The following is a 20,811-nucleotide window of genomic DNA, read 5'->3' as shown; positions in this document are numbered from 1 at the left end:
GAAAAAAACTACAATGCTTAAATTTGGAAAGGTGGAGGCCACAAAGAAATACAATCAAACTGCATAAAGTCATAAAAGGTACGGATGGTGAATATAAATTCACCAAATCCCAGTATACTAGTCTGGCACAGCTTAACACTCACAAAAATATACAACTTTTCAAATCATATGCCAACTACTAAATTAAAAAGTAGGGCAAGGACAGTGTCTTCTAAAAGGTAGTAGAGGCCAAAGACAAACCAAAATAGGATTAACCCAAGATTTATATAAATTCACAAACAACTGAGCAACAATAAGCTAGAAAGGGAATTAGGTATGTTTGGGGTTACATTAGGAATTTAAAGGCGATGCTAACACAGGACAACTCTGCTTTATTACACAATTCTCTGTGGTGTCCTTATGAAGCAAATCGAGACAATGTGGAGAGACCCTGGTGGTCTGACCCAGTATTATGGATCATAGGATCATTACTATCTAACTTCCCTACTAAAAGAAAAAGGAATATTGTGAGTTCTTTAGTGATTCAATAATTTCAGAGAATGAGAGAGACAGAGACAGAGAGAAAGACTAAGTAGTGAAGTGAGAGGAGATGAGGAGCTTTTCTGCAGCAGGATTCAGGAAAGAAAAGAAAGGACAAGCTGAAGGAAAGTACAAAAGAGAATTCTCTTAGGGCTCCAATGCCTCACCTCTAACTCCCTTCAAATCCCTCATGTAGTATTTCTCTATCCAGGAAAAGACAAAACACTAGGACATAACTTCATTCCAGAATAAACCAATTCATTTAGGGACATCTACACTTAACCTCTCCTCCAAAAAAAAAAAATCCTTACCCCTTAAGAGACCCAATATCAAATGTGCATTTGTTAAAATTCCTTCCTCATGCCTAACGCCAAGTGCAAGGAGTGATAATCATCTAACCCAAGGTTCTCTACCTGACAGTGCATGAACTTATTTTTTTGTTTTTTAAAATATTTTCTAATATGTATTTCAATATAATTATTTTCCTTCGTAATGCTACACATTTTATTTTCTGCATTTAAAAACATTATTCTGAAAAGGGGTCCATTGGCTTTATCAGACTGCCAGAGGGGTTCATGACACAAAAAATTTAAGAATCCCTAATCTTATCATTTTGAACAAGTGAGTATAATCTATGAACTGGAAAAATAAGTACTTTCTTTCATTTTGGGAGAGTCCACGTTCTGGTAAATTTATTTTAAACTGTAAGTTTATTTTAAAAGATGATAAACTAGAAGTATTTAAAACACCAAAATATTTATTGCTGTAATACTAAAAAGAATTTTAGAAATAAAGCCTAAAAAGGATTGTTTAAAGACTTAAAAAGTACTCACAATGTTCTGTGGAAAAAATTACAGAGGGGATAAAGTCATATTATTAAAGTATTATTTTTTAAAAGGAGTAGGGGAAAATAAAGTTTTTCAACAAGGTACTACTTAGAGGAAATAAAAGACAAAATAGATTCATTTGATCCCTTAAAAATTAAAAAGAAAAAATACTAAAAATATTTTTGCCTTAAATGGACCCACAGAGGCAATCTTGTTCAACTACCTCACTTTACAGATGAGGAAACAAAAGCTCAAAAAACAATGAACTAACTTACCCAAGGTCACAAAGCGGTAGAGCCAGGATTTGAACCCAGGTCATCTGACTCCAAATCCAGTGCTCTTGTCCCACTATATCACGGGGAAATGAAAAGGCAGTTCTGGAAACCCATAAATTACCAATAATACATCAAAAAGTTCAAAAATTTCGATCAGTGAGAGAAATGTAAATTAAAATTCTTATGATACGACTTGATATCCATCAAATTAGCAAAAGACAACAAACCAGGGCAACTGGGGCAAAAACAAGAATTGTAGGTAAAGCTGAGAATCAGTTTACTCCCTTGGGTAAGCAATTTGAAATTATATTATAAGTGGTATAACTTAACTATACACGCACCCCTGAAACCAACGATCCCATGCCTGAGACTGTATCACCATGAACTTATGATAGGGGAAAAAAGAAGGGTCTATATACAAGCTTGCCCAGCAGCAGCACTCATTACTCATAGTAACAACAAGCCCCAAACCAAACATCCAGTCACTGCAGAATTGCAGAACAAACCATGGTGGTTAAATCACTCTGACATAAGAAAGGAATTCAAAGAATTATGGGAAGAATTACAGGATGAGGTACAACATAAGATGGAGCCAAAAAGAAAAATAAGAGATACTCTATAACTACAATTACACAATAAGAACTATAAACCCAAGTTAAATTCACAGAAAAGGCCAAAAGGATCAGAAAATGGAGGGTAATGAGGCTCTTAAAGCAATGTATACACATCTCTGGGATTTGCTTTAAGTAGCATATAACAATATGCAATTCATTATTTACCAAGCTTCTTCATTTTTCTTCTTTATTCCTATCTGTGAATCTAAATATTTGAATTTATCTTGGAAAGTTTCAATCAATTTGGCTTAAAGAGTTTTTAGGCATGTTTTGCAAAATACTCCACCATTTGCATCCTGGGGATGTGAAAATCTAATACATAGAGCAAAGTAAGATCTCTGCCTTTAAAGTGATTTTTCTGTTTCAGTATTTAGCAAATGCCCTTTCTCTTCACATCCTGAATCTTGCTCTTAATTGGGTAAAAATGACTTTGTCCCAATTCTCTTTTAAAAAACTGAAACATATGAAATTTTGAATATCAATCAAAAGAGACAGAAAAGAAGAGAGCACACAACAAGCTCCCAAGCTTATCAAAGGTTTGTAACAACAAATTCAGAAAACACAATTGGTCAGAAAATACTTACCTTCCATGACATCTTTTTCATTTGCTTTGACAGCTTCTGAATCATTGGATGTCTGTTGTTTGCGCATTGATGTTTTCTTGAATTTATTCACCATACATTCCTAAAAAGAAGGCAATTAAGAAAAGAAATAAGATCCAGTGGTATAAATGTATAATAACAGCTAACGTTTATACGGTACTTTAAGGTTCACAAAGCACTTGAAATCTGTGATTGGACTTGAGTTTTGTGAGATGGATCTATAGGTACTATCACCTTCTTTTAAAGAAGAGGAAAAAAACTGAAGTGTCCTAGCCATAATGAAACAGCTCATCTATACTGGAGGTGGAATTCCAGACCAATCATTTGTGACTCCAAAATGAACAGAAATGTACAAGGTCATCAAGGATACAAGATAACTAAGAAACTATATAATTAAGTACAAGGTGATACTGAACAGATCACAAACCCAGAAGGAATTTTGGGCTTGGTTTGTTATTATCGTTGTTTGTAAACAGAAGCCAATACAGGCTGGAATCATTAACTGAAGTGTCACAATTAAGATAGTGGAATTCAAAATCCTCATTACTAGTTTAATATTATTTCCACTATCTTAATTGTAATTGGAGAATAAATGTTCGTAACCAAGAAAAAAGCTACTTACATGTAAAAATTCCATAACTATTTTATCAAATTTGGTTTGTTTCTGAATATGATCTAAGGTTTCCTGGTGAGAAGAACTTTCCAGATGACCTTCAATTTCTTTCTCTTCAAATGTTCGGAATTTGCAAAACGAACATGTGAATGTCAGCCTATGAGGAAAAAATCAGGCAATATATTAAGAAAATGATGATACTTAAGATTTCTAAACACTATACCAATGAAAATGATACCATACACATTATTTTCTGAAGTCCCCCTTGAGGGCAGGGGAAAACAACACTACTCTTACAACAGTGAAGGAATGTTCATCACCATCACCTATGGTCTCGTCATTATAACTACACAACTCAGTGTTTCTGGTCTGTATCCCTCAATCTATGCATGACTGAAAAGTCTAATAACTAAGCTCTTAAGTTAGGACAAAGTCCAGAGATGTCCATGTCAAGGTTACACAATAGAACTCCCAGTTCTCTAACTGGGTTATCATAAATTCTTCACCCTGATTTTGATTTCATGCTTAGGCTTCTAGATGAATTAAGAGAAGTTCTAGAGAATCTGGACCAAAGTAGCATCACTCAAGTTTCAAAAATTAGTCATTTCTTTGGGTGTCTCTGAAGACCAGAAACTTTCTTTAAAGAGAGTGCTTCAAAATGACTGCTAGTTCACTGAGTCTGCCTCAGGCTGGACCCATGCATTCACTCAGTCTCTGAAATAATCCTAGAATTTGGGATCATGGTTATAAGGGAACCAAACATAATGGGGCCAGATGACAATTTACAAGAAGGTAATAAAGCTACCCAGAAAACTGTAAGTAAAGGCTGAATGAAATCTTGACACTGGCCTTGCCACTGCCACTCCTCTCCCACTCAACCTGAACAGCAACCTCCTCTCTCTAGGACCTGAAACCCTGCCTTCCTCCCCAGGTGACCTAACACACTCAGCTTGGGCACTCTAGCCTAGAGGTGACTTTGGTGAATGAATACAAACTCACTAATCAACTGTCTCTTAATGAACCCAGACCATGCTTCCTATGTGTCTAACCTCAACATTTGGGGACATATTTCCATGCACCCTCCAGGCCATGTACCTGCCCCTCCTTCCCCTTTCCCACTTTCTACTTCTTGCATGGGGAACAGCAATCCAAAGGAGAGGATCACAGATTTAAAGCTCACAGGGTCTACAGATGAAAAAGGGAGGCTCAGAGAGGCTGAGGAGTTTGCCCAGAATGATGCAGGCAGCAGCCAAGCCAAGATCTAAGCACTTGTTCTCAGACACCAAGCCTGGACAATTTCTCCAGATGCACCACAATGCCTCTCACTGCTGATAGAAAGGATGTGACAGTCAGCAGTCCTAGGATTCCACCAGCATTGCTAGGACTACCCATCACAATGCCAATGCTCCCCTACTTGTGCGGTCTCAGCTCCTGCACGCAAGGGACTGTCTCCCACAAGGTTTAGCAAACTGTCTAGCACATTGCACACTGAATAAATGCCTCTTCATTCATTCATCTGTAATCACGTCCCAGGTATACTGTAAAAGGGATGGCCACTGAGGTCCCTTCCTATTTCAGAACCATGTCGAAAAATACTAGATAACGGAACTATTAGCTTCTCAGAAATCTCCACTGCCTTTTACTTTACAAACTTCTAGCACCTACCATGATGCCTCCCACATAGGAGGCACTTAATGCCTGCTTAAACACAGTCTGATGACATTACCCCATTGAGCACAGACCTGTACTCATCGCCATACTTCTCACTGATCTTCTCTCTTCTCCGCCTTTGTTTCTCTCTTCTGATTTCAACTCGTCGCTTCTCTTCTTCACTTTTAGGAGCCATTTTAGCTAGGACAGCATAAGAACAACAACACTTAAAACTAAAAGAACATTTGACAAAATTTCTTCCCTCTCTTCTAGCCAACAGGTTCAGAAAACAATGTTTTAGGCTAGCAGTGATAACACTCCAAACTAACCTCCTTGTGCTGGCTAGAATGTGTCTGTGTTCTGTATGGAAATGTTCTTTTAGTGGGGAGAGCTTGGGGTTAAGGTTTTTTCTGACTTTTTGTTCTTTTCCAAAAAACAAACAAAAAAAAAAAACCTGCAGCAGTAGCAATAGTTCAAACACCAAGAAATCATAATCAGGATCACCCAAGATCTCAAAGCTTCAACTCAAAATAAGAAGAGACCATGGAATACAATATTCCAAAAGGCAAAAGATAAAGGCTTACAACCAAGAGTAACTTTCCCTGCAAGGGTGAGTATAATCCTATGGGGGAAAAAAATGGACCTTTAGACTCTGAAGCATTTCTGACAAAAAGACTAGAGCTGAGTAGGAGCTTTAAAATGCAAAATCATTAGAATAAGGGGAATCCTAGACAGGCAAATTTACTGGAAAAACTGGAAAGGGCTGTAGGATGACACAGCACTAATGATCTAATGGGGGAAGACAGTGGAAAAAACAAGTATCTTTCAGAATCTAAATGTTCTCCAAGGGTACTGAGGCAGTTAAATAAGAAAAAACAGGATCAGGGAGTGCATTGCTCCTGTAGTAAGGGTTTTAAGAGGAGGAAGAAAAGGGAAAGTAAAAGGATTAGCTAGGGTAGAAAGGAGGAAGATGAGAGTAGAACTTGGTATATGAGAATATACAAACATGAAGTATGGCACAGGGAAAATGTACATCAGATGAACTGTATACTTGCCTGAAATGGACAAAGGAGGGTAAAATATATGCAGAAATACAGTTTGTTGGAGAGTTATTATCAAACTCAACAGGGAAACACAAGCAGGAATGATGGGGAAATTAAGCAAGAAGATAATAACAGGAAGGAAAAGTTGAAAAAGAACTGCCTTCCACGATCTGAAGGGAGAACTGAAAAGAGCTCAACTCCAAGGAAGTGCTCATCCTTTGGAAAATGCTTGCTAAATAAATTACTTTATGTGAAAGTAATAGAATATCACTGCATGGTAAGAAAAGACAAATGTAGAGAGCTCTTAGCAGGATGAATCCTGGATAGTAATGCAGAGTGAAAGGAAGAGAACCAGAACAATAATTTTTACAAGGACAAACATCCTCAAGATGAACAACTTCAAAAGATTTAGGAATTCTGATCAACTGGTACAGGAGACAGACATCTTTAAATACACCCATTCAGCAGATTCACTCTGACTATTCTTTGCTATTACAAGAATTTCATTTTTTTTTTAAATTGAGGGTGAACTATTTATCAAATTAATTAAAGCAATCAAGCATATATGATCAAAGGGATGATCCACAGATACCCTACTGAAACTTCAAGAAAAAAGTTAATCTTCCAAAGTAAAAATTATCCAGATAATTCTTTTGAAAATTTTAGGTGGTAATACAGAATAACAACTATGAAAACATGTAAATAAAAATATTTTATTGCATCTGAACAATCAAAATATATCTAAAACTAGGTAGAATTGAAAATCTGAACAGATTAAGTTTATTAAACTTAATTCACTGAAAAGTCCCTCAAGACTCAGTGAGACCAATTCAATAACTGTTGTAATTTTATAACAAAACTGAAAATGTTTTAGAAATCTTAAGTACTTGACAAGTTCAAGAACTAAATTTCGATCATCAGTACTGAGTATAAAACAACAATCGATACAATTTTCTGAATAAAACTTCTGTGCAATCCAAGCTGGAAAGTTTAAAAAAAAAAAAACAAACTCCTTTACAAACAAAAAGGCCTAAGTGATCATTTCACTTTACTACTTACTAGGTGACTTTGTCTGGTTTATCTTCTCAATCAGTTTTGTCAGTTTGAGCTTCTTGATAAACGTCCCTCCAGGCTTATTAGATGGCTGCATCAATTTTCTCTTCATTCCTCTTGAATCAACGGCTACACTGCTGGGTTTGTTATGATAGTCTACAACAATTCCAGGTCTACGCTTGCCTCCAAAATCACTCATATGCTGTAAAAGTGTGAAATCAGCACTTATTAGGAAACTACCAAATATAAAAATATCAATTCATAAATAAGTTACACATTTCCTATTCTTCTGCTTATTCCTGAAAATTCCCCAGAATGCATATTTTGACATATGCAGCACCCAAGAAACACATTCAGTAGATCAGTATATATTTTTACCACCAGTGGAACAAATATGGTTATTTCCTACCTATACATTGGATTTCCGAAATTCACAATGATTAATCAGATCATGAACAAGCCTATCAAAAGGCTAAAACTTGTACAACTCTCTCTGACAACTCTCTTCAGAATTCCCAATTGAAGTATCCCAAGAAAATACCTTACAGTGAATCTTTACTTTGCTAAAACTCTGCCTTTAGCTAAGCAGAAAAGGTGCTTGTGTTTGCAGCTTTATGAAAGAAAAAGGGTGATAAAATCCATAAGAATCTTCATAGGCTAAAGATTCAGAGTTGAAAGGGACCCCAGACACAAACTAGCTCAACATCTCTTCCCATTCCCCCTTTTTACACCTGAAAAGACTGAGATCCCAGAGAAATTCTAGGATCATGGAGTTTTAAAACAGGATCATTTATTACCCTTCAGATCCAGCACTGAGTAAAGAGTAATCACATATCATCTATTCTGACAGCATTCCTCCCTTGGAAAACAGATTCTTAACAGTAGTTTCATGTAGAAAAAAAGCTTACAGATGAACAGAAATCCATCGAATTTGTTCTTCCTTTCCCTTCCTTTTCTCTAGCCACTACCAAAACCCCCAGAAGCCAAATACCTCACAGAGTTTTATTTAAACTACAACCTTCAAATACAAAACACAGGAGTAATCTGAAGAGAAGAAAGCAATGGGAACTGTACAATTGCTATGGGGGAAAAAAGAAAAAGTCTTCTCGATTTATTTAATTCATCAAAAGAAGAGAAGAAAGAAAAGCCCATTCAGACTGGACTGGTGAATCCAAAGAACAGAAATATCTGTTTTACTGCCATGAAAACAAAACTGATTTCTTAAAAGTACTATTTTTAAAATTAAATTAAAAAGTAAAATAGGAAACCAAATCAGGCAGAAAATACTCTCAATATTCTATCATTTTTTAACATAAGTTTTGTAAAGTCACTGACTTTGATGTTTCAAATCTAATATCTATCTCCACTATTTTCAATTCCTCCTATTTACAAAATGTAATGGTACATGAAACAGCTATATTGTTTACAAATGCCTGTTATGCATGTGAACCTAACCTAATTAACAAATGAAGTTTCTAAAATAACTTACAGGTTCATGATTTTAAAAAAAACTTCACTGATTATCCATTAAAGGTGAAATGCATTTTACATAATGGTAGTTAACAGTTACAAATACAAAATTTCTACATAAGAACACCAAGTTTTCTTGATGTACCCCATTGGCTATTAACAAGCAAAACATGTGCCTTCCTATATATTTGCTCAAAAGTATTTTCCTTTGCAAAGAAAAAAGAACACTTGACCTTTTAAAAATTCACTTCTTTAATACAATGACAGATACAATATTCTTATACAACCAAGCTACAGTATATCCCCCCCAACTCTATATATGCTATAGACCAAAGTACATTATAACCCCCAAATCTACATTCTTACTATAATAAATTTCTCTTCAATCAACATCTCATCAATTATGAATACAGGTACAAATAATAAGAAACTACTAAGTTATATATTCTGAAATTCAATAATTCAGAGACCAAGTAAAACGTACTCATCTAAATTTTAACTTAATGCACAACATTTCTGCTTTTTGTTATCGTGCAGTTGTGCCCAACTCTGTGACATTATTTGAGGTTCTTAGCAAAAATAATGGAGCGGTTTGCTATTTTCCTTCTCCAGCTCTTTTGACAAATGAGGAACTGAGGCAGAGTTAAGTGACTTGCCCAGGGTCCCACAGCTAGAAAGTGTCTGAGGTCAAATGTAAACTCTGGTGTCCCCGACTCCAGGCCTGGAGTTGCACCACCTAGCTGCCCTATACATTTTTTATTGTAAAATATGAACATATTAAGGCAATCAAAATACATAAGAAACTGTCATTGGTAAAAGTAGTTATATGGAAGAGCAGGGTAGAGGGGGAATCAACCAATGACATATGTAGTAAGAGAATGCATTAAAGAATTAAAAGTGAACAAAGAATTACATCATACAACCTATTTACACATTTTCTCCAAGCATCCTACTACCCTCTCACCCCAATGCAGAAATATGATTAAGCAAAAATGAAATGTTTCCAACTTTTAGTCTTTATAGTTTAATGTGGAATCTGTTGACAACTGCACTTGTCAGAGCTTATCTGCAAAACTTTTTGGGATCATACATTGCACCTTTAACCTACTCAAACCTTAAAAGGTTTCAGTTACCTTTTACAATAATCCAAGAATACCACACCAGCAAAAATGCTCGTGTTGACAAGGAAAGTGCAATTCCTTTTAACCCCTTTTAGACCCAGCCTGTATCATCCTCATCTTTCCAATAAAAGGATTGGGCAAAAACTTGATGAACCACTCCTCTCCTTTCACCACTCATTTCCAAAGAGATACCAGAAAGCACACTTTGTCCACACAACTCAGCTTGTGCTGGGGCCAAGTACAGTGGGATGAAAACAGCATGTGATCCACGTTAAAACTACGGTCTTGAAAGGTTTATAAGAGTGACTAGCAAAAAGAATCTGAAAAGATTCTGTTGTACTTACTCCTCGGCCTCGGCCTCTGCCTGTTGATGGTCCTCCAAAAGCATCATAGTTTCTGCTTCCAAACGTATTTTCAGGATAAGCAGGCGTTCCTCTCCCCCGAGAGCCTACAGGTGCAGGCTGCATATGGGGTGAAGAAGAACTGCTGTAGGAAGAGTAACTCTCTCTTCCTCTGTCCTCCATAAACCCAGGCCTCAATTTTGAACGGGAGTAAGGTGCTTCCCAGCTAGACCCGCCCTGGTTTCTACCTCCGAAAGAGTCAAGGCTATTCCGGTAGGAGCTCTCAAATCGACCACCATAACTACCTCCGAAGCGGCTTTGTTCGGGTTCATTAAAATCATAGCCAGATCTGTACAGATCTCGCCCACCCAGAGAAGACCCGGAGTCGTAAGACTCATAAGGTCCAAACCTGGAAAAGTTGCACAGTGAGGGAAAAAAAAAAGGTAAGCTTACTAATGTTAGACATTTCAAAAGACAAATTATCAGTTGACATTTATCAACTAAAATTCAGTTATGCTATGCTGATTTGTACAATTCTGGTTCTGTTTCAACAGGATTAGGGCTGGGCAATTTGGCACATGACCAGATAGAAAACTATCGCAGCCAATTTCTAAGAGTCAAGTTGAATAAGCCTTAACTCGATGTATCTACTTCTCAGTGGTTTTTCTATTTAAAAGAAAATGTTTTCCTGTCATTATTTAAGCCCAGCCCTAGTCTCAAGAAAAAAAAAAAGTCACCTACTAAAGTTCACCAGATATTCAGTGAATTCTTCCTTCTTCAAACACATGCCTAACATTGAAATATACACAGCATTTTCAACACCTTAATATTCAAGTGGGAAACTATCCTGGGCTACAGACATAGGCTATTTATATTTGGAACACAGAACTGAACCTTATGCACGCCAAAAGTCCATGTCACCAAACTATTTGATTGCCTCTGAAACAGTCTAAAATTTTGTATGCTATCCCTGTAACAATCTGATGATCTTCGAGGTCAAGGTCAGTAATCAAGCCTCAGCCTCTTCCCACTTGTAGACTACTAAGTATAACAAATTCAAAAAAGATTAAGGCACGTGATACAGGACTGAAAAAGGACACCTATCTCCAATACATGCCCTCTACCTAGGAAATTTCAAGGAAGATGGGAAAAACTATGCATTGTGAATGAAAATAATTTCCTCGACAAAAAAAAAATATATATATATAATCCCCTGAAATTGTCCTGAGAAAAGGAGTACATAATTTCTTCACGTTTTTAATAAACAGAAATTCAACAAAAATCAAACAAACCCTTTTTCATCATACAAATCTAGACTTACAAATCACTCATATTTATATAATCAAATGAATTGCCAATAAACTTTTATTAGAAATGTGATTTACGAGTATTGCTTGATATTTTGTTCAGAAGTTAGTTTTATGAAGAAAAGCCCCAAGTTACACGCAGAAACAACACAAAATGTCTGCAGAAATGGTCTATGTACATTTTCAATGCAATATGGTAATAACAGACACTTTAAAACACTAAAGCATGCTGTTATTTCAATCATTTACAGATTACTAAATGGAAGGTACTATTTACTTCAGAAACCCAGCAAGTCCAAGAAAGTGTATGTTTTCCCTCAAAAAGAACTGACAACTAAGAGGAAGCACCCATTAAGCCTAGGGGGAAACATGAGTATCAACCCAGTCTACTGCTGAGGAACCCAGACCCTACAATTTGGGAATGAGGACACCAGTTTCCCTTTCCTCCCATCTACTTCTACTTACATACAATAGGATTCTTTGTGCCTTAAGGGACAGCAGATCCTTTATTCCAGAATGTGATTAACCTAAACCCTGCAGGGTATCAACTAAAGCTTAAGTCTTCTATAGTAACAACATTTAAATATCAATAACACTGCACCTAATTAAAAATATGCCAGTATGCCATTTATCACAGAGCTTGTGTTATTGGTGTAAACAGTACCTGCCAATAAAATAACCTGGATATGATTTAAAGAAAGAACATTACAATATACTCTTAAAAAAATACATTAACATCAAAAGAATACGAAGTTATCTTAAATGTTCCTTAGATGTGGAAGACAACTAAACAAATTGACTAGTTAAAAATGCTTTGCTGCTTTTTCCACTTAGAGTAGATTGAGAAAAATAATTAATAAATCTTCAAAAAATATTAATGCCAGTAATAAAAGGACCAAAATTATCTCTGATCACAGCTGATTGAGGCACTTGGTTTGATAAGAAGACAATGGTTAAAAGTTCTACTTTAGAAATTCATTAAAATATTTTGTAAACAGCCCTATTTTTTAGTTATTCAGGATTGCCCATAAACAAAGAGTTATCTGCCAGTATTTTTTTTACTTCTTACACCTTTTAGCTATTCATGACATGTCTTCAATTTAACGCAAATTTGTTGATAATAAATATCAGGCAACATACCTAAGGAACACTTAAGTTAAAAGAATTTACTCTGAATCTTAAATTAAGCTGTTGAATCATTCGGTCAAGTGATTAAGTGATTTACCTGCTGCCGCTGCCACTACCACCACTACCATTATGACTGTCCATGTCATATGACTGGTTTAGGTGAGAGGAGTCCATTGATCTTGGACCCCCGTAGGAGCCATGGCCATAGTCACAATCCATTCCTATAAAAAATTAAAAAGAAACTAAATTAAACTCACCTTTACTGGTACTCAAAAGAAGGATTTTTGGACTAATAACTTTAAATGTCAGACCTCCATAAAATCCATGGCCATAATCCCGATCTATTCCTAAAAGAGAAAAAAAAAAGTCATTACTGCTCACTCCAAAGACAAGAGTTTGTTTCTAGCTCTATGATACAAATTCAAGACCAGCATAAAATAAGCTGTCCTCTGCATCTGACCCTGCAGCTCATTACTATGCTTACGAATTTCAAAAATTAAAAGCACATAGCTCAGCCCCAGCATGCTGATAAGCAATAAAGAAAAACAATAAATTTAAAACAAATTAAACAAAGAAAATTAACTCCATAAGAATTTCCTAAATAATTTATCTATCTGTAAAATAAATTGTCCCAAGTGCTATGCTTTCTCTTTTACTTTATAATTGATTAAAACAGTTCAAACTGTCATGACTGATACATTCAGAAAACCTCCTTTTAGACAAATTTACAACTTTCATCATCTATTATCTTTAGGCCATACAGACTGAGAATAAGATTTTTAGCAATGTAGTTATCTTAATAAGATTCCACAAAAGACTAGAGAATCAATTCACACCACTGACATTCTTAAAAATTATTGAAGACTCCCAAAGGATTTGTTTCTGTAGGTTATATCAACATTTACTATATTAGAAATTAAAATATCTCATAATTATTATGTGAATAACAATTTTCTTAATTAATAGAACCCCTAAAACCCTGACTCCAGGAACCCCAGGATCTCAAGGGCCCATACTCTGAGGTAGTTAGGTGATGCAGTGGCACACCATACCAGTGGATAACACCACAGTCAGGAACATCCAAGGTCAAATCCAGTCTCAAAAGCTTACTAGCTGTGTGACCCTGGACAAGTCACATCACTCTCATACCTCAATATTCTCACATATAAAAGGAGGGTAACAACACCTACCTTCCAGCGTTGTTATGAGGATCAAATGGGATAATAATTGAAAAGGGTTCAGCACTATATAAATGTTAGTTATGATGATGGTGGTGATGATGATTCAAACTAGAGGTTCCAAGGAGTATGTGAAAATAGAATCCTACCTAAAACCACCTCTGATCCTGAGAGGAAGTAATGAATAAGACACCATGTTTGAAATCACTATTTAAATTATAACCCCATTTAAAGAAAAAAAATGAAAAAAGAACGAAGAGATAATTTTCAACTTTATATATTTGTTAAATGCAAGAGATTGGATGACTGCCTATGCTTTATAATCTTCCCTTACTTGAGAGCAGCACAAACAAGACAAATATATAGGTTTTTTTAAATGAGAATTTACTTATAAACCCTACTTTCTAATTACTCAAACTGCCTCTGACAAAAAAAAAAATTCAACCTTTTTTCCACTAAAAAAAGTTCTGCATTTCACTTCAAAGAATATTCTTAGAGTTAGCTTCACTTACCTGGGGGAGGGAAGGTGTTTTAAAAACAAGCAGGAGGGGGACAGACAGACCAATTCAAGTCTCTATGACATTTTCTAATTCCACTTTAAAATACCCACATCTTCTCCAAATCACTATAGATTAGAGATACAGATCTAAACAGCTCTGAGGTACCACATCACCCCTATCAGACTGGCTAACATGACCAAACAGGAAGATGGTAAATGATCAATGTCCCACAAGATGTGGGACAGCTGGAACATTAATTCATTGTTGGTGGAGCTGTGAGCTGATCCAACCATTCTGGAGAATTTGGAACTATGCCCAAAGGGCCACATACCCTTTAACTCAGCAGAATCGCTTCTAGGACTGTATCCCCAAGAGATCATAAAAATGAGAAAGGGTCCCACAGGTACAAAAATATTTATAGCAGCTCTCTTTGTGGTGAGCAAGAACTGGAAATCAAGGGGATGTCCATCAATTGAGGAATGGCTGAACTAGTTGTGGTATATGAATGTAATGGAATACTATTGTGCTATAAGAAATGATGAACAGGAAGCCTTCAAAGAGGCCTGGAAAGACTTATATGAACTGATGTTGAGTGAAAGAAGCAGAAACAGGAGAACTGTGTACACAGCAACAACCAGAGTGTGCGAGGAATTTTTCTGGCAGACTTAGCCCTTCATAGCAATGCAAGGACCTAAAAAATTCCCAATGGATTCTTGAGGCAAAATGCCTTCCACATCCAGAGAAAGAAGTATGGAATTTGATCACAGAATGAAGCAGACTATTTTCTCTTGTGTTAGTTTTGTTCTGTTTAGTTTTCATGGTTTCTCCCATTGATTTTAATTCTTCTATGCAACATAACTAAGGTGAAAATGTTTTTAATAAGAATGCATGTGTAAAGCCTATATAAGATTGCAAGTTGTCTCGGGGAGGAAGAAGAAGGGAGGGAGAGAAAATCTAAGCTATATGGAAGTGATTGTAGAAAACTGGTAACAAATAAATTAATTTTTAAAAATACCTACATCAGTCCTCAAAAATGTTGCTACAGAATATCTATTTAGGACAAAATAATATTCCCCAGTACTTCTTATATTAAGTACCCTAATCCTGTCCTTTGTTGGTTCAGAAAGTGTGGCATAATAACTAAAGAAGGTATCAAAGATGGAGAGTGTGGCCAGAACCAGATTAAAATATAATTGGAAATATTAGTAAAAATAAAATAGAGGATGCTAATATGTGGTGTTGCAAATCAATATGCAGGCTTAGTGGCCCCTGTTTCAACTCGATTTTGACATAACTGGACAAGAAGGTTGAATGTGGAATACGAAAGAACAGGGTTTTAAATCACCATTCTGACTCTAAGCTGTGTTAACTCTGCACAAGCACCTAAAATTTAGTTAGGCTTCTTTCCTCAGTTGAAATTTGGGATAATAATACCTATAACACCAATCTCAAAACACTTTTTAGGAGACTCAGATGAGAACAAATAAAAAAGTTAAGTCAAATCTAGATGCATTTCTTAAGCACCTACACAATTTGCATATATTGTACTAATATAAGACTTGGCAAACTCCAAAAGTGCTATAAAAATATCAAGTTTGCGGGTAGCATGAGGTAAGAAGGCTAATTTCATTAATAAGATTTATGTGATATAACTTCTATAACTCCAGCATAGATTTTTACAATTTATGAAACACTGTCACATAACTACTTCATTTTCATCTCACCACCACCCTATAAATGAGGGTGTGAGTAGTATTATCCCCATTTTACAGATGAAGAAACAGAAAATGAGTGGTTACGCAGCTTACCCATAGTCATACAATCCAGTAAACAGTGGAAGGGGAACGAGAAATCTAGGTCTTAAGACAAGAACTCTGGTTGGCCCACTATGCCACATAATTTACTAATGAAAACATATCTCTATTGTTTGTGTGTAATAGTTCATTTATAAGACATTGTTTCTTCAGTTTTTACTGAAGCATATATTATCAAAGTTGTATTGAAAGCAGCAGTGGTTGGTGGTGGTGGTGGTAGTGGTGGTGGTTGCTGTCCTTTGTCTTCGAGGACCAAAATGACATCACCATTGTAACGTGAAATTTCAGTGTGTCCGACTGTGGCTGATCAAACCAATATGAGCTCGGAATGCTCTACCACAGACTGGGCACAGATAGTCAGAATGAATTTTTGGGGTGGATATCCCAAATGTGTGCATTCTGCATTTACTTTGTGCTGTCTCAATTCTGCTTTGCTCAAAGAGCACAGCATCTTTTCTTACGTGGGCACGCCATGCTGAGCAATACTGTGCCAGTGTCTCCCAGGTTGCACAGTTAAATCCAAAGTTCTTGAGAGAGACCTTGAGAGTGTCCTTGTACTGTTTCATCTGGCCATCATGTGATCACCTGGCCCATGCAAGTTCTCCATAAAATAGTCTTTATGGCAAGCATATATTTTGCATTCAAACAACATGGCCAGCCCATCAGAGTTGCACTTTTCAAAGCACAGTTTGAATACTTGGCAGTTCAGCTCAAGCAAGGACTTCAGTGTCTTTTACCTTATCCTGCCAGCTGATCCTCAGAATCTCCTTAAGACAGTTCAAATGGAAATGATTCAGTTTCCTGGCATGGCGCTGGTAGACTGTCCATGTTTTACAAGCATATAACAATGAGGTCAGCACAACGGCTCTATAGACCTTCAGTTTGGTAGTCAGTCTAATACCTCTTCTCTCCCAAACCTTTCTTCGGAACCTCCCAAACACTGAGCAAGCTCTGGCAATGCATGCATCAACCTCATTGTCAATGTGTATATCCCTGGAAAGTACACTACCAAGGTAAGTGACTTATCCATAGCATTCAAAATTTCTCCATTTGTTATAACTGATGGTCCCACATATGGATAGTGTGGTGGTGGCTAATGGAGCACCTGTGTTTTTCTGGTGTTAATTATTAGGCCAAAATTAGCACAGGCAGCAGAGAAGTGATCCATACTTTGTTACATCTCAGCTTCAGAGGCTGCATTGAGTGCACAATCATCTGCAAATAGAAAATCATGCACCAACACTCCCTCCACTTTGGTCTTGGCTTGTAACCTTTTCAAATTGAAGAATTTACCATGAGTACAGTAGTTGACCTTGATGCTGTGTTCATTCTCTCTGAAAGCATTTGTCAACATGGCAGAAAACATCATGCTAAAAAGCATGGGAGCAAGCACACAGTCCTGTTTTGTTCCATTGGTGACTGGGAAGGCATGAGTGCTTTGTCCATTACCCAGAACCCGGGCAAACATGCCATCATGAAATTGATTGTGTGATTGTAAGGAGAAGAGACAGACAAGATGTGAGAGTGACAAAGGCAATGTGTGGTGCAGAGTGCTGGAGTGATCATAGACTTATCCTTTCCAAGCTAAATGTTCACATTTATCAAAAGCGCCGCTCTCCAAGGCAAAATGACTACCAGAAGAATCAGTGTCAACAAATTAGAGCTACTCTCTGAGCGTCAACAGTTTGCTGATGACTTGGAAGGAAAGTTGAGCCAACACACAGTTGGCAACAGTGGAACATAAAAGGAGAGGGCAGCTCTCAGAGATTTGGTGTACAGCACTACATTTGCTCATCTAGGTCAGAACACTCGCAAACACCAAGACTGGTTTGATGAAAATGATGGGAAAATTCAGAAGTTGCTAAATGATGAACAAGAATTCCACAGGATTTACAAGCAGGATAGAGTTTATTAAGCTCTAAGAAGGCAGCATTTAATTCCATCAAAAGCAAAGTACAGGCCAAACTTAGCGAGATGCAGGATTCCTGGCTCAGTAAGAAAGTAAATGAAATTCAGTTTTATGCTGACAGTAACAATCCAAGGCACCTTTACGATTCCCTGAAAGCTATTTATGGACCAAAAACCTATGGTGCATCACAACTACTCAGTGTTGATGGAGCTACATTGAGTAGTGATAAAGACATGATCCTAGAGAGATGGGCTGAACGCTTCCATAGTGTTCTCAACAGACCATCATCAATCAATGCTGAGGTCATTGACCATCTACCTCAAGTTGGAAGTCAATCCCTCCTTAGCTGAACTTCCAACTGAAGAGGTTTTGAGGGCCATTAGGCTTCTTTCATGTGGCAAAGCACCTGGTGCTGATTCTATTCCAGGTGAGACTTACAAGGTAGGAGGACCACTGCTCATACAAAAGCTGACTGAAATTTTCCAGGTTATATGACAAGAGGAGGTTATACACCAGGAGTTCAAGGATGCCTTCATTTTCCATCTCTATAAGGGTAAAGGGAATAAATTGTCCTGCAACAATCACTGGGAGATTTCTCTCTTAGTCATTGCTGGCAAAATTCTTGCTGGAGTCCTCCTTAATAGGCTGACCCTTCACCTGGAAGATGGTCATATACCTGAGAGCCAGTGTGGCTTCAAAAAGTGCCAAGGAACAGTCGATATGGTGTTTGTTGCCCAACAACTCGAGGAGAAATGCCAGGAGCAGAACAGAGTTCTGTACACAATGTCTGTAGATCTGACCAAGGCCTCTGACACTGTTAGTCATGAGGGCTTGTGGAAAATTATGTCAAAATTTGGTTGCCCAGAGAAGTTCATCAGCATTGTATGTCAATTTCATGATGGCATGTTTGCCTGGGTTCTGGATAATGGACAAAGCTCTCGTGCCAACTGAAAGTAGCAATAATTTATCGAATAAAATACTGTGTTTTAAATTTCCTAATCATATGATTTCTATTAAAATGATCTTTATAAACAAAAAAACAAATTTTTATTTAAGATACACTGATATTCAAGTATTTCATCTTCAATAGAGATTTGTAACTTCTAATCATAATGTATAGATCATAATTTATATGCTTGAAACTTTGTAAAAAAAAGTTTTACATACCGTTTTCACCCATCTTCTTTTGTAGCAAATATTCATTCCCCAAGTCAAAACTCAAAAATTAAAGAAAACTGAGCCCCAAGCAAAATGTTTCCTCTATTGTAGGAACTAATATAGTTCAGGGTTATGTGTTGGGCTAAATGATCTCTAAGGTTCTTTCCAGCTCTAATAACCTCGCTACTAGAGAACAGCACAAACAAGACAAGGGTTTTTGTTTTTTGGTTTTTTTGAAAAAATCCTATTTTTGTAAACCTTAGATTCTAATTACTCAAAACTGTCCCTGCCATACAAAATTTAACCTTTTTTCCTCTAAAAAAGTTCTGCATTTCACTTTACAATAACCATGGGCAAATGACTCAGGAAATATTTCCTAAGTGATGTGATCATATTTAACCTCTGTGTAAGAAGAAAAAGATGTTTGTTTGAAAGAAATTCGTTCTAAAACGATAAATCATTTATGCCTTAAAAATAAAATAAAAATTATTTGTTCTTCGGTTTATAGAGAAGAGGAAATTGAGTTCACAATACATCACTTGTCAACTCCAAAAAATTCCTATTTTTTGATGCCTTAGAGACACGAAGGAACCTCCTCAGTTCTTGAAAGGTTTTACAAGTGGAACATCAACAAGTTCCGGCAGGTTCTACCAAGCTGGAAAAGATTTCACATGCAGTCCCAGTAACAGGCTGTCTTGATCTAAGGAGCAGTCAACCTAGCTAACTAGAGAAGACTAATTACCAGTAGATGGGCAACCAGGTGAAAAATTTGGGAATCATGATGTCTGGGTCAGAAACCACCAACTCAAATGAAAGTCAGAGATTTTTCAAGCTTGAAGCAAAGCATTTTATTACAAGATTTTATTACAATCTCGCGAGAAAGGGCATCTCCTCTCTGATAACTAATCAGGAGAGTGAGGAGCTTGCAGAAAACAAGAATAAAGATTATATACTCCTAACGTGGAGATCCCCCACCCTCCCTGCTGGCCATTGACTGGGAGGCAGGCTCACAATCTAACTGTGGCAATTTACCTTAGAAATAAGGAGCAAGGAAGTAGTAAGACAACCGATCTAAAGCTAACACAATGCTCATAACCTTATTTGGCATGCAGTATATTGAGGTGGCACTCCAAGAGTGGGGAGGGCGGGGAGTTAAGTTTCAAGTTTCTTCAAGGTCACATAATTTCTAGGAGATAGAAACTTAGGCCTAACTACCTACTAGAAGCCTGTTGTCAAGTACTGAGAAGTCTTCACTGACTCTTTTTCACTCAATCCCTCCTCTTATTTTATCCTTCTGACAACTTCTCACACCACTGTTGGTACATATCCTCTGCTGTTTTATCTTCTTCATCTAGTCCATCAGGACTGGGCTTTTCTTGATCTATTGACACCCAGCCCTGCTTCTTAAGTACCATCAGTTGTACTGATCCCTCAGCTTTCTCTTCTAATCTAATTTAGATTCACGTAAAAATTTAAAACTATTTACATTTACTTAAAACTTTAAATAAGCCATTACCCATTCAGCTGAATGCATCTCCACATCACTCGCCACCATGTGGGCACACTATCACCTCATCAGATAGTCAGCTCAAATTTGATTGAGCTATTACTTATATTAAATCAAGTTAAGTGATTTTTCTTTCTCTCTTCTTAAAATACTTCCTCACACCCTCAGTACTTACTGAAACC

General features: G+C 36.7%; 1 protein-coding gene across 2 annotated transcripts in view; it reads right to left on the bottom strand.

Annotated features, from left to right (window-relative positions):
• The window catches only part of LOC140529972 (DBIRD complex subunit ZNF326-like), a 42,787-nt gene that overhangs the window by 5,454 nt on the left and 16,522 nt on the right, over nucleotides 1-20,811 (bottom strand). For both annotated transcript variants that reach the window (XR_011975752.1, XM_072649045.1), the window contains exons 2-8: nucleotides 12,875-12,910; nucleotides 12,661-12,784; nucleotides 10,132-10,537; nucleotides 7,203-7,398; nucleotides 5,193-5,301; nucleotides 3,460-3,607; nucleotides 2,820-2,919 (exon numbers count right to left, since the gene is read on the bottom strand). Coding sequence is in view for 1 of the 2 variants with exons in the window: in XM_072649045.1 (XP_072505146.1) it covers nucleotides 2,820-2,919; nucleotides 3,460-3,607; nucleotides 5,193-5,301; nucleotides 7,203-7,398; nucleotides 10,132-10,537; nucleotides 12,661-12,784; nucleotides 12,875-12,910 (1,119 nt within the window). In the remaining variant the exon portion in view is untranslated. The remainder of the gene's footprint in view (nucleotides 1-2,819; nucleotides 2,920-3,459; nucleotides 3,608-5,192; nucleotides 5,302-7,202; nucleotides 7,399-10,131; nucleotides 10,538-12,660; nucleotides 12,785-12,874; nucleotides 12,911-20,811) is intronic.

Source organism: Notamacropus eugenii, chromosome 2 (assembly GCF_028372415.1).
Source record: "Notamacropus eugenii isolate mMacEug1 chromosome 2, mMacEug1.pri_v2, whole genome shotgun sequence".
Taxonomy (NCBI): domain Eukaryota; kingdom Metazoa; phylum Chordata; class Mammalia; order Diprotodontia; family Macropodidae; genus Notamacropus; species Notamacropus eugenii.
The sequence above is the reverse complement of the archived record's forward strand: the minus strand, read 5'-3'. Positions and strand labels throughout refer to the sequence as shown.